The 15370-nt window shown below is 39.5% G+C and overlaps 1 protein-coding gene across 4 annotated transcripts in view; it reads left to right on the top strand.

Annotated features, from left to right (window-relative positions):
* ENPP7 (ectonucleotide pyrophosphatase/phosphodiesterase 7) overlaps positions 1-15370 on the top strand; it is a 108511-nt gene that overhangs the window by 45329 nt on the left and 47812 nt on the right. For all 4 annotated transcript variants that reach the window (XM_073588094.1, XM_073588096.1, XM_073588097.1 and 1 more), the window contains exon 3: positions 13272-13895. In XM_073588094.1, the coding sequence (XP_073444195.1) occupies positions 13272-13895 (624 nt within the window). The remainder of the gene's footprint in view (positions 1-13271; positions 13896-15370) is intronic.

The following is a 15370-nucleotide window of genomic DNA, read 5'->3' on the forward strand; positions in this document are numbered from 1 at the left end:
GAAGACGCTACGGGTCTCAGACAATTTCTTTTTTTAACAAAGTTTGGAATTTTTTTTTCACCACTTAGATAGAAAACAACCTAGACATGTTTGGTGTCTATGAACTCATAATGACTTGGAGAATCATAATGGCAGGTCGGTTTTAGCATTTAGTGAACAAGGTGAAAAAAACAAACAATTGTGAGATAGCACTTTTTTTGCAATTTCACCACAGTTGGAATTTTTTTTTCCTGTTATCGAGTACAGGACATGGTAAAACCACTGGTGTTGTTCAAAATTGCAACTCATCCCGCAAAAAACTAGCCCTCATTTGGCCATTTTGACCAAAAATTCAAAAAGTTATGGATCTGAGAAGAAGGTGAGCAATAAATGAAAATGCAAAACCAAAAATACCTCTGGTTGTTAAGGGGTTAATTGCAGTGATACCAAACATGCAGAATTTTTTTTATATTTAAGTGGTGAAAAAAATGAAGATTGCAAAACATTTCCACCATTTTTGAAAACCCATAACGTTTTATTTTTCTGCTGATGGAGCTTTGTGGGGGATTGTTTTTTGTAGGAGAGCTGAAAATATTATTAAAACCAAGTTAGGGGGGTTTCTATTGCATTTTTTAGGGCGGTATGATGACAGGAAAAACCAACAATCCTGGCTTCTTGCTTTTTTTTTTTCTTTTATGAAATTTGCTGTATGGGTTTAAAAATATTCAGGATTGAGAGTCCTCAGTGGTTGATACCTTTTAATGGCTAACTGAAAAGATGGTAACACATTGCAAGCTTTCGAGACTACTCAGGTCTCTTCATCAGGCTAGACTAATGCAAAATCTGAAGTCACATATTTATGCACAATACAGCACAGAAAAAATATTGTGCATAAATATGTGACTTCAGATTTTGTATTAGTCAATGCCTGATGAAGAGACCTGAGTAGTCTCGAAAGCTTGCAATGTGTTACTATCTTTTCAGTTAGCCATTAAAAGGTATCAACCACTGAGGACTCTCAATCCTGAATATTTCTCTATCTACTGGCTAACACGGTACAAAGATATACATCTTTCCTGTATCTGTATGGGTTTATTAATTTACTTATTTTATATTTCAATAGACCAGACTTTTACAGACATGGTGACACCAGATATGTTTATTTTTTATTTTTAATGGGGGAAAATAAAGATGATTTGAATTTCAACATTTTTGATACATATATGGAGTGTGTATATATATATATATATATATATATATATATATATATATCTCATAAAGCTCAATGTGGGTGTGTGTGTATGTATGTATGTATGTGTGTATAAGTGAGTAGGGGAAAAATTACAAATACACAATGTACTAAAAAATATAAATAATAAATAATATAATAATCACATTAATGTGTGTATAAATATAACAAAATATCAATAAGTTTGGTTGAACCAATCCCCCAAGGAAAGGATGGCAGACCATCCGGTATAGACAAACAAAAAATTACTCAAAGGTGGATAGGAAATCCCATGGGATCAAACAAATGTACAACATGAATGATGATGAAAAATAAAAATTAATAAATAAAAAATAATAATGAGTGGCACAATTGTTATATAAATAAAAATGCCTTTATTAAAATGTTGGCACAACAATGAAGTGCATTAAAAATGTACATATGTATATATATAATAAAACAAAAAATTTGATAATGACATATACAAACACATTAGCAATATGTTAATGGAAAAACCATTCCATAGCAAACAAGGCTTCATTAATAATCCAGGTAAAAAAGTGCATGTGTAAAGTGACACAAAAAATTGCATGAAAAAGTTCATAAATGTGCCAAAAGTGCAAAAGTGCAGCTGTGTAAATAATACAAATAGCCCTAAGGCAGTGCAATTGAAACACAAAATGAAATACCTGTAAGCCAATGAACGCTATGTGAATTGTATAATGATGCGCCCCGACGCGCGTTTCGGAAATAAAATCTCCTTCGTCTATCCCCCTGACGAAGGAGATTTTATTTCCGAAACGCGCGTTGGGGCGCGTCATTATACAATTCACATAGCGTTCATTGGCTTACAGGTATTTCATTTTGTGTTTCAATTGCACTGCCTTAGAGCGATTTGTATTATTTACACAGCTGCACTTTTGCACTTTTGGCACATTTATGAACTTTTTCATGCAATTTTTTTTGTCACTTTACACATGCACTTTTTTTACCTGGATTATTAATGAAGCCTTGTTTGCTATGGAATGGTTTTTCCATTTTCCATTAACATATTGCTAATGTGTTTGTATATGTCATTATCACATTTTTTGTTTTATTATATATATACATATGTACATTTTTAATGCACTTCATTGTTGTGCCAACATTTTAATAAAGGCATTTTTATTTATATAAAGATTGTGCCACTCATTATTATTTTTTATTTATTAATTTTTATTTTTCATCATCATTCATGTTGTACATTTGTTTGATCCCATGGGATTTCCTATCCACCTTTGTGTAATTTTTTGTTTATGTATGTGTGTATGTCCGGGATTGGCATCCGCACCGTCGCAGCTACAGCCACAAAATTTGATGAGCGGCTTGGTGCAGCATCACATAACACCCCTTGTGGAAGCCAGGATGATGAATGGTGCACGATAAGCACTGCAGGCTCTGCAAACGTGGTTATGCCGGCAGCATAACCACAGTAGGTTAGTATACTTTGTTTCTAACCTACTCTATTTGACCACCGGATATCAAATGACGAGTGCCCCCTCCTCTCTCCTATTTTGTTTCTACAGCCAAAAAATTTGGCACAGTCACACGTCTGTACCCCGAGAGCGTCTTAGGCTATGTTGTGAGGCGAAATTTTAACCCCGCGCGTTCCAATTCACCAAACAATTTTACCCCTATCTACATAATGGGGAAAAAGTGTATGTATGTATTGGCATCTGCACCGTCGTAGCTACAGCCACAAAATTTTGCACAGTCAAACGTCTGGACCCCGAGAGCGTCATAGGCTATGTTGTGAGGCGAAATTTTAACCCCGCGTGTTCCAATTCACCAAACAATTTTGCCCCTATCTACATAATGGGGAAAGAGTGAAAGGAAAAGTGTTGGAGGCAAATTGACAGCTGCCAGATGTGAACAAGGGGGACTTAAAGAATGAGAGCGATGGCGCCAAACAGTATATACCGTACAGTTGCTAAGGTGAGGCCCTGACATGGGATACTCACCACACACAGGGATATGAACACACACACAAAATGCGCCACACACTACCACGTGCTTCAACACATATACCACTCTCAGCACACATTTCACCACACATACACCAACCTCGCCACATAAAAGACGAAACACAAAAGTCACCACTCAAAACTCACCACGCTGTCCCAGGGCTGTTTAAAAGATTTAAAATGAGCTGTGATTGGTTGCTATCAGCAACAGTTTTCTTTGTAGACAGTTGTGGTAACTGAGGCCTATTATTCTTATCATTTCTATGGTGTTATCGTCCTTCTGTAAAGCTGGAAATAACACAATTTATTACCATGCCAACACAGACCACCCTCTGACACAGACTGCAGGGGGAGCCCAGTATCACACAGGATAGGATTAGACACATGGCTCAGCAGGTAGTATCACACAGGAGAGGATTAGACACATGGCTCTGCAGTCAGTATCACACAGGATAGGAATAGATACACGGCTCAGCAGACAGTATCACACAGGATAGGATTAGATACGCAGCTCAGCACACAGTATCACACAGGATAGGATTAGATACATGGCTCAGCAGACAGTATCACACAGAATAGGATTAGATACACAGCTCAGCAGTCAGTATCACACAGGATAGGATTAGATACACAGCTCAGCTGTCAGTATCACACAGGATAGGATTAGATGCACGGTTTTTATGTGCAATATAATCATTATAATTTGATATAACTAACAACAGTTGGTTACTATGCCCAGGCAGCCCTGCGCTCTTCAGCTAGTATATATATATATATATATATATATATATAATATATAAAGCTCAATGTGTGTGTGTATGCATGTGTGTATGTCCGGGATTGGCATCTGCACAGTCGCAGCTACAGCCACAAAATTTTGCACAGTCATACGTCTGGACCCCGAGAGCGTCATAGGCTATGTTGTGAGGCGAAATTTTAACCCCGTGCGTTCCAATTAACCAAACAATTTTGCCCCTATGTACATAATGGAGAAAAAGTGTATGTATGTATGTATGTATGTGTGTATGTCCGGGATTGGCATCTGCACCGTCGCAGCTACAGCCACAAAATTTTGCACAGTCACACGTCTGGACCCCGAGAGTATATAGGCTATGTTGTGAGGCGAAATTTTAACCCCACACGTTCCAATTCACCAAACAATTTTGCCTATTATTCTCATCATTTCTATGATGTTATCGTCCTTCTGTAAAGCCCCTGTCACACACAGCGATCTCGCTAGCGAGATCGCTGCTGAGTCACAAGTTTTGTGACGCAACAGCGATCTCACCAGCGAGATCGCTGTGTGTGACACTTATCAGCGACCGGCCCCCCTGCCGGGTATCGCTGATCGTCCTCGAATGGCCAGGACATTTTTTTGATAGCTGGTTTCCGGCTAGCCAGCACGCATCGCTGTGTGTGGCAGGCGGGAGACCAGCGATCAGCGAGCTGGAGCTGGTAACCAAGGTAAACATCGGGTTTCTAAGTGCCGCGCGGCGCTTAGAAACCCGATGTGTACCTTAGTTACCAGGGCGCTGGTGCAGGGAGCTGGTAACCAAGGTACACATCGGGTTTATAGGCGCAGTATCACACAGAATAGGATTAGATACATGGCTCAGCAGTCAGTATCACACAGGAGAGGATTAGATACACGGCTGAGCAGTCAGTAACACACGACAGGATTAGATAAACAGCTCAGCAGAATCACACAGGAGAGGATTAGGTACACAGCTCAGCAGACATTATAACACAGGATAGGGTTAGATACACAGATACACATGTTGATTATCAAAAGGCTCTTGAATGAGTTGAAAATAAAATACTATCAATACTTGGGTAATCGTTTAGTTATTTTGTGTTGCAAATCTGTAGTGTTGAATATATGATGTGAAATGTTTTTATGTGCAATATAATCATTATAATTTGTTATAACTAACCACAGTTGGTTACTATGCCCAGGCAATGCCGGGCTCCTCAGCTAATATATATATATATATATATATATATATATATATATATATTTGTAGGCGCCCAACAGGGAAGATACATACTGGACGGAGTGAATATCTCATCACCTAGAAAGTTAAGCTGGGTGAGATATTAAAACCGGGTAGTACTGGTTGGTGCAGCAGCTGTGACATTTTATTTATCATAGCTCCGGGCCGGGTTTTATTGGAGTGATGAGGACGATTTAGTGGAAGGACTCATCATTCCCACTCCTGCTGCAGCCTGTGTATTACTGGAGGCTTAGATAGTAGTGATGAGTGAGTATACGCGTTGCTCGGCTTTTCCCGAGTATTTGGATGTGCTCAGACATTTAGTTTCTGTCGACGCAGCAGCATGATTTGTGACTGCTAGACAGCCTGAATATATGTGGAGATTCCCTAACAAACAGGCATTCCTCACATGTATTCAGGCTGTCCAGCAGCCACAAATCATGCAGCTGTGCCGACAGAAACTAAGTCCCCGAGCACGCCAAAATATTCGGAGGACACCCGAGCATGCTCGGGAAAACCCAAGCAACGAGTATACTCGCTGATCACTATTAGATAGCTCAGCTAAGAGAGGTCCCTCATTACAGACACAGAAAAGGTTGCGGAAAAGCTTCAAAGAGAGACACAGCCTCTGGACTGATATGGTGTGTTTCTGAGAAGGATATGCATGGCGGTTAACCACTTTTCCACCTTGGACATATTGATACGTCCAGGGTAGCTGGTACTTACCGACCTTCGATATATGGATATGTCATGGAGATTTTGAGCGCATAGAGGCTGTGCATGTGCATCACCACCAGTTGTCAGCTGATTTCGACTGCTGACACCCAGCACTCAGTGGCACTTTAACCCCTTTCCATGGTCAGGTGTAATAGTACACCGACGTCGGACTCCTTCCCTTTGATGTGGGTTCCAGCGGTGAGCCCACATCTTTCCCAGGACAAGTCAGCTTCTATTAAACCGTTAAATGCCACTGTCAAACGCTGACAGCGGCATTTAACTCGTGCTTCCGGTCATCGGGCCGGAAATTCGCCCACCGGTGACCCCCGTCACGTGATCGTGGGTCACTGGTTCGTAGGCATGACAACCAGAGGTCACCTGGAGACCACTATGGTTGTCACTGCTGGCTTGCTATGAGCGCCACCCAGTGGTCAGCGCTCATAGCAAGTGAGTAATTCTACTACATAGAGACGATCTGATCATCGCTTGTATGTAGCAGAGCCGATCGGATTGTGGCAGCTTCTAGTCTCCCATTGAGACGATTGAAGCATGCCAAAAGTAAAAAAAAAATGTTTTGAAAAATATAAAAAAAAAATCTAAAAGTTCAAATCACCCCCCTTTCGCCCCATTCAAAGTAAAACAATAAAGAAAAAGTCAAACATACACATATTTGGTATCGCCGCATTCAGAATTGCCTGATCTATCAATAAGAAAAGGATTAATCTGATCACTAAACGCCGTAGCGAGAAAAAAAGTAACACCAGAATTTTTTGTTCGCCGTGATATTGCATTAAAATGCAATAACGGGCGATCAAAAGATCGTAACTGCATCAAAATGGTGTCATTAAAAACATCAGCTCGGCATGCAAAAAATAAACCCTCACCCAGATCACGAAAAATGGAGATGCTATGGGAATCGGAAAATGCCAAAAAATTTTTTAACAAAGATTGGAATTTTTTTTCACCACTTAGGTGAAAAATAAAAAACTAGACATGTTTGGTGTCTATGAACTTGTAATTACATGGAAAATAATAACGGCAGGTCAGTTTCAGCATTTAGTGAACCTAGTAAAAAAGCCAAACAAAAAACAAGTGTGGGATTGTACTTTTTATGCAATTTCACCGCACTTGGAATATTTTTCCCATTTTCTAGTACACGACATGGTAAAACCAATAGTGTTGTTCATAAGTACAACTCGTCAACTCGTCCCGCAAAAAACAAGCCCTCACATGGCCATATTGAGGGAAAAATAAAAAAAAATATGGCTCTTAGAAGAAGGGAAGCAAAAAACGAAAATGCAAAACCAAAAATACCTCTGGTCATGAAGGGGGTTAACTGACAAAGCATTTAGCAGTAATGCAGAGGGAGGGAGCCCCCTCTGCTCTCTGCTTGTCACCCTCACTATGTCATTGCATGGGGCCGTTAATTGCCATGGTGACCTGATGTTGTCATGATATCCTGTTCACCAGAGCTAGCAAACTTGCTACACTATGCTAAGACCATGGTGTATTAGGTTTGTCTGTCAGTGCAGCGCTGACAGTTTTTAAAGCATAACAAAGCTCCTGAGACCCTGATTCCAGCCATTTGCAACTTACTGGTCTGCATGCTGTCATTTTGATTCAATGGCTGTTTTGTCTGCTTCGGATCTATCAGTGCTATGAATGCTGGACCCTGTATAACTCCTAAGACCACTGACTGGCAATGGTCAAGATACATTGCACATTGACAAAAAGCTGCTAATCAATATGGGGGGGCAGGGGCAGAGATACACAGAACAGTTGACTAGGAGGCACCAGACATCAAGTCCTGTATCTCCTGTTTATAAAGCACTGATTTTATTGAAACAGGAACACACAGCCCTGGAGTCTCTATCCCTTTCAAATTACATTAAAAAAATCTACTGACACATTCCTTTTAAGAATTAGTAAAAGTTGGCTTTGTCTGAATCTTCATGCAACGTATCTTAATAAATTCATGTAATATTTTTCACTGATAATTCCAATCTTGCTAAACAATGTATACCATGTTTATTTTTTATGTACATTTTCTAGTAGTGCTCTCGGTGCAGCTTTGCCTTTCAGCATAATAAGAACAACCCTATTGTTCTGGAATAATTGTATATTTCTTATAGAACCAAGACATTTTGGTTTAACCCCTTTCTGACATCAGACATAATAATCTGTCCATCTGCCCTGGGCCTATTTAACCACGGACGGATTACTACGTATGAACGATCGCCTGTGCACACGGGGTGTGTGCGGGCGATCGCCGCCAGGTGTCAACTGATTATGAAAGCTGAAACTCCCAGCTGAAGTGCTCCCGGCACTTTAACCCCCGTAATGCTGCGATTGAACATGTGACGCAGGGTCCCGATCTTTGCCATGCTGACCTGATGTCGTCATGACGGCATCCGGGTCACCAGACCTAGCAAACTTGCTGATCATGCCTGGTGCATGATCAGCAAGTTTTTCTGTCTGTGCAGAGCATCTCCATGCTGTAGAAATGATCATCATGCAAAAAATGATTGTCCCATAGTAAAAAAAAGTTAGAAAAAAGTAAAAAAAATTAAATAATTGTAAAAAATCAAAAATAATAAAAAATATCAAAAGATATTGTATCTCTAAATAAATATTTGAATGAGAAAAAAATATAAACAATAAAAGTACACATATTTTGTATCACTGCACCCGCAACAACCCGAACTATAAAACGGTCCTGCTAATTAACCCCTTTAGTGAACATCATGAAAAATAAATTAAAAACAAGGCAAAAAACAATGCTTTAGTATACCACCGAATAAAAAGTGGAATAAACCGTGATCAAAAAGACAAATATAAATAAACATGGTACCGCTGAAAGTGTCATACAGCTCCATCAGTGGGAAAATAAAAAAAATTATAGCTCTCAGAATAAAGCAATGCAAAAATAATTATTTTTCTATAAAATAGTTTTTATTGTATAAAATCGCCAAAACATTAAAAAATATAAATGAGGTATCGCTACAATCTTACTGACCCGAAAAATAAAACTGCCTTATCAATTTTACCACACACGGAAACAACATAACCCCCCTCCCTCAAATGAAATTCCTGAATTGCTGGTTTTTGTTCGTTCTGCCTCACAAAAATCGGAATACAAAGCGATCAAAATATGTCATGTGCCCGAAAATGGTACCAAAAAAAAGTCAACTTGTCCCACAAAAAAGAAGAACTTACATGACTCTGTTGGCCAAAATATGGAAAAATTATAAAAATGTGGTGATGCAAAAACTATTTTTTGCAATAAAAAGTGTCTTTAGTATGTGACAGCAGTCAAACATAAAAACCCAATATAAATTTGGTATCGCTGTAATTGCACCAACCCGAAGAATAAAGTCGCCTAATCACTTATACCGCACAAGGAACGGCATAAAAAAATTAATAAAACCAATTCTTCACCTGCTGTGCCCACGGAAGCATTTTTTTTACATTTTTGAAGCATTTGTCCTGGTCAAAACGCTTCAAAAACGCATACAAGAAGCATCCCATTCATTTTAAATGAATTCCGCACTTTTTGTGCAAATTGATGCTTTTTTTCCGCAAAAAACGCTTTGTGGTAAAAATGCAGCATGCTCATTAATTTTGCAGAAAAGTCCACGTTTTTAGCTATTTTCTATGAGTCAGAAGACGCGCAGAAAAAAACGCATCAAAAACGTGCGTTTTTTGCGCAAAAACGTGCGGAAAACGCACAAAAGCGCACGGAAATAAAATGCGCATTTTCTGGGAATGAGTCCGGTTTTGAAGCAGAAATTTTCTGCATACGTGGGCACATAGCCTTAGGCTCGGCGCACATTTATCCTTCGCCCTGCGGTGAGCGCTTACAACTGGGTTTCCTTGTAAATATCTGAAATACATGATTTAGATGGAACCTCTGGTGGAAGATTCCCTATAATGAGGCAGATAGAGGCACTGTGGATGCCATCTGACCTGTGATCTGGCCGTGTCTGTCTCTTTAGGATTGCATAAATGTGCCATCGGCTACAGTTTTGTGCACTTCTGAAAAGAAAGACACTGCTGAACAGAAGCCAGATGGAGTCCAGAGTAACTCTGCCGCCTCATTATAGTGAATAAGAGTCAGTGATAAGCGGTCATAAAGGCGCGCTTAGGAAGCAACCCAGGGGCAGACAAGGATGTCAGGTCTCCACCACAGCTCCAGCCAAAAACCTACAATGGAGGATAGGAGCAATGAGAAAATGGAAAACGGTCTTAGGAGAGCAGGAAAGAGACTCAGACAAGAGATGGGTTTAAACCACAACGCGTTTCGACGAAGGATCCGTCTTCCACCTGATAGATTCTCCGTCGAAATGTGTTGTGGTTTAAACCCATCTCTTGTCTGAGTCTCTTTCCTGCGCTCCTATGACCGTTTTCCATTTTCTCATTATAGTGAATGGCTCACTCAGGGGTTTCATCTGAATCACTTCACTCGGAGATTTAGATGGAAACCCCAAAGTAAGTGGTCTGCATAGAATGCCGGATAAATGCGATCCCAAATGTTATGTAAAATGTTCCCAATAAAAGCATCAACTCAGTCCACAAAAAAGCAAGCCCTAACTCAGGTTCATAGAAAAAATTGAAGTCCGGCTCAACAGGACTGGATTTTCCTTTTCTTTTTATACTTCAAAATAAAATATAGTGCGTACAAAAGAAAATTTTCATGGTTGACATGAACCAGTCGACTCGTTTCGACTGCACTAAGCAGTCTTACTCATTGGAGCTGGACTTCAATTTTTTCTATTATCCTTGATGTAAAGCCAGGGTGAGACCTTGAGTCCCGGGTGGATGAGTATAGAGCAACTGGGTGAGCTGGAATCAAGTTTTTGTTATAACTCAGGTTTGTCATCTGTTAATGGAAATATAGGGGGTTTCCACATTACTGGTAGCACAAATGCTCTAGAAAAGTGAAATGGCTCCTCACCAGCCAAAAGAAATTCAGCAAATTATCCGCTCCCAAAACCAAGTTCTCCCCTCCCTCCTGAGCCCTACAGTGTACCTAAACCACATATTGCGTTCACGTTTGGCCTTTCTGAAGTGATGAGAGCTCGCCTAACTTACGGGTGCAAGCCTCCAGAAGCATGGGCTGGGCATAACGTACTGGTGACTGCAACATACTGGTCATTACAGAATACTGGTCACTACAGCATACTGGTCACTACAGCGTATTGGTCACTACAATGGCAGTTTGCAATTTTTACTCAGCAACATTCATTGTTGCTTCTTTCTGGAAAATACTCATGGTGTCAAAATTGTCACTACACCTGTAGATAAATTCCCCAAGGGGTATAGTTTCCCAAATGGGGTCACTTGAGAGGGGATTCTGCTCTTCTAGCAATTGGGGGCTCTGTATATGGAGTCCACAAACTGTTCTAGGAAAATCTATGCTTCAGGAGGCAAATAGTGCTCCATTCCTCCCGGGTTTCTCCGTATAGCTAAGCAGTACTGTACAGCCACATATGGTGTACTGCCACATTCAGTAGAAATTGTGGGACAAATTTTGGTGTCATTTTTACCCACTTCTTGTGTGCAAATGTAAAATCTGGGGCTAAAACAAAATTTTTGTGGTAAAAATGTAGTTATTTTGTCTTCACTGCCCAATAGTTTAAAATTTTGTGACACATCCATGGTGTAAGCATGATCACTGCACCCCTAGATGAATTCATTGAAGGGTGTGGTTTGTAAAATGGGGTCACTTATGGGGCGGTTCTGCTGTTCTGGCATCTCATGATCTCTTCCAGGGGGTCATATCACCTGCAAACCATAACAGTAAAATCAGGCGCTCCTTGCCTTCTGAGCTTTGCACTGTGCCTGAAAAATATTTCCCGATTACATGTAGGGCATTGATGCACTCAGGAAAATATGGACCCTTTCTTTGTAAAAAAAAATTTCCTATTAGCCCTTAGAAAAATTAAAAACTTGGGGCTAAAACAACATTTTAGTGGAAAAAATGCAATTTATTTTTTCTTCACCGCTCAGTGGTATAAAACTCTGTGAGGCACATGTGGTGTCAATATGATCACTGCAACCCTAGATGAATTCATTGGGGAGTGTAGTTTGTAAAATGAGTTCACATACAGGGGGTTTCTGTTGTTCTGGCACCTCAAGGGTTCTGCTAATGTGGCATTGTGACATGGCACTCTCAAACCATTCCAGCAAAATCTGAACTCCAATATGGCACCTCTTCCCTTCTGAGCTTTGCACTGTGCCTCAAAAGTAGTGTACCCCCACATATGGGGTATCGGCGTAATCAGGAGAAATTGCACAACAAATTGTATGGTGCAATTTATCCTGTTACCCTTAGAAAAATGCAATATTTTGTGCTAAAAACATATTTGATTATTTTTATTTTTACGGCTCAATGTTATAAACTTCTGTGAAGCACCTGAGGGTTCAATGTGCTCACCACACATCGAGATCATTCCCCTGAGGGGTCTAGTTTCCAAAATAGTGTCACTTGTGAGGGATTTTCACTGTTTTGGCACATCAGAGACTCTCCAAACGCGACATGGTGTCCGCCAATTGTTCCCGCAAATTTTGCATTCAAAAAAGTCAAATGGCGCTCATCCCTTCCGAGCTCTGTCATGCGCCCAAACAGTGGTTTTCTCCATCATATGGGGTATCGGCGTACAAAGGAGAAATTACACAACAAATTATATGGTGCAATTTTGCCTGTTACCCTTATGAAAATGCAATATTTTGTGCTAAAAACATATTTGTGGGGAAAATTTGATTTTTTTATTTTTATGGCTGAATGTTATAAACTTGATGAAGTACCTGAGGGTTACCTGTGGGGTCTAGTTTCCAAAATGGTGTCACTTGTGGGAGATTTTCACTGTTTAGGCACATCAGAGGCTCTCTAAACACGACATGGCGTCCGACAATTGGTGAAGAAAATTTTGCTTTCAAAAAGTCAAATGTTTGATGTATTTTTTAAATACAGTAATAAAGATTTGTCTTTTATCTTTTTCACTACCTTGTATTGTGGCTGATGGCTACTCTAGTTTCTTCTTTTATTGCATGATATTGGGAGTACTCCACTATTACTTGACTGGTCCTCATTATTGGTGGGGGAACTATTAATGTTGTTTAAATTGGTTCCTGGCTACATTTTAACAGTTATGCAGGTTTGAACTTTTTTTCAGTAGTCCAATTTAGTCAGGAAAAAAAACAAAGCTTTTGATGGAACCGTAAAAAGCAGCTTTTAATTTTGCATAAAAAAGCAGCAAAAAATGCTGCGAAAACACAACATGAGAACATAGCCTTACTAAGTAAATATCATCATGTTTGCATTAACTAAGATATTATTTTTTTTCCCAGGGTTTAAAAACTGGATCTCTTTTCTTCCCTGGTGGCAATGCCACATATGGAGGTGAAACTGTAAACATTAAAAAAGTTGAGAGTAAAATACACAACTATAGCAATGAAGCTGAATGGAAAGAAAATGTAGAAACCGTGATGAAGTGGTTCACAGAGGAAAATCTTGACTTTGTAACACTATATTTTGGAGAACCCGATGTGACAGGACACAAACATGGACCAGATACTCAGCAGCGCAAAGACATGGTTAGACAAATAGATCGCATGGTTGGACACATACGGAATCAAGTGCGACACTATGGCTTGGAATCCAAACTCAATGTTATAATCACTGCAGATCATGGTATGACTACAGTACAGAAAGGCGAGGGTGAGATTATCCTGAAAGATATACCAGGCTTCTCTCTTTCTGATCTTCAGTTTCATTTAGTGGATTATGGGCCATCAGGACTTCTAGTACCTAAAGAAGGAAACTTGGAAAAAGTATATCAAGCATTGAAAGGTGGTCACCCTAAATTGAATGTCTACAAGAAAGAGGAGGTTCCTGACAGATTGCACTATTCAAACAATGAAAGAATCACACCATTAGTATTGTTTGGTGAGCCAGGATATGTCATACATAGTGTAAGTACCCTTGTTTTACCTTACATTTGGCATTCTTAAATTTGGTAATTTCACCAGTAGAATTGATGTACAATAACAAATTATATTGTGGTACCGTGTTAGCCAGAAAAATCAATGTGAATACTTTTCTGCCCAGTGATGACAAAAGTATTCTAAGAGTGATACCTTTATTGGTTAACCAGAAAATAATATGTTTGCAACATTTCAGAGCACAGAGGCTCCTTCTTCAGGCAGGATTACAAAAAGATTTTGTAATCTTGCCTGAAAAAGGAGCCTCTGTACTCTGAAAACTTACAAACATTATTTTCTGGTTAGCCAATAAAGGTATCACTCTGAGAAAACTTTTACCCATAGAATTGAAATGCTTAATTTACATTGTTCTAAAATAAGAAATCATAGACATTTTGAGCCTAAATAAAAGCATTTAATGCAGTGTTTCTCAACTCCAGTTCTCAAGACCCACCAACAGGTCAAGTTTTTAATTTCATCACCTGCTCAAGCATTAATTCTATCACCAATGCAATACTAAGGAAATCCTGAAAACATGACCTGATGGTGGGTCTTGAGGACTGGAGTGGAGAAACACTGATTTAAAAGTAGGTAATTTAATCATTTAAAAGGTTTATCTCATGCTGGCTTGAGTACACCACTCCCCAGTCTTCCAGCTTCCTGTTTGCAGAGGGTAGTGCACTGCAGATTGATTGACAATTCTAACCAGTGGCAAGGTGGCACCGTTGGCCTAAACTGTGCGCTCTCTGGAAAAGCTCAAGGGCTCTATGTCATATAGCTTGTAAGGATTGCAGTCAGATTCAGCCAGGCCCACGGAAGAACAGTAGAATCCTCTGGTGGGCCCCTGTGCAGCATCAAGCACAATACACTTGATTCACTATTTACAGACAAATATAGAAAGAACACCGTGAGCACAACTCAAGATGGTGCTAAGGTTAGGTTCCCAAACCGTTAAAGCAACAAATATGAACCTAGCACTCAACTTAAAGGTATTTGTAAGGCAGTTTATTGTAGTACACGAAAAAAGACGTTTCGGTCAATGTGACCTTCTTCAGTTACTAAAAGGGTAAATATAATTACAAAACAAAACGTCATATAAAACAGAAAAAATAACAAAGGAAAAAAACAAAGGAAAAAAACTAATGAAAACAGAAGTATATACATACAATAGTCAAAATGGTCATACAAAAATATGTTTTCTATTGACCAGGCTATGGTCATTTATATGTTAATTTCTATCTCTTGAATTCTGCTTTCCAATCTCCCTACCAACAATATATAGCATCCCCACATATAACCGCTATTATTAGCATGTGTTTCTCCACATTTTGAGCTGTTATTATGTCTTTCTTCTGGTGGAAAGCAAGCTCTCTGTACTGTGGAACACACAGCCATATTCTTCCTGTTAGTCACTTCCTGTTTACTGGAGCTTACAGCTCCCATTGGCCGCCCACCACTAAGCATCC

Source organism: Dendrobates tinctorius, unplaced genomic scaffold (assembly GCF_039654945.1).
Source record: "Dendrobates tinctorius isolate UK_male_01 unplaced genomic scaffold, ASM3965494v1 ptg000103l, whole genome shotgun sequence".
Classification (NCBI taxonomy): domain Eukaryota; kingdom Metazoa; phylum Chordata; class Amphibia; order Anura; family Dendrobatidae; genus Dendrobates; species Dendrobates tinctorius.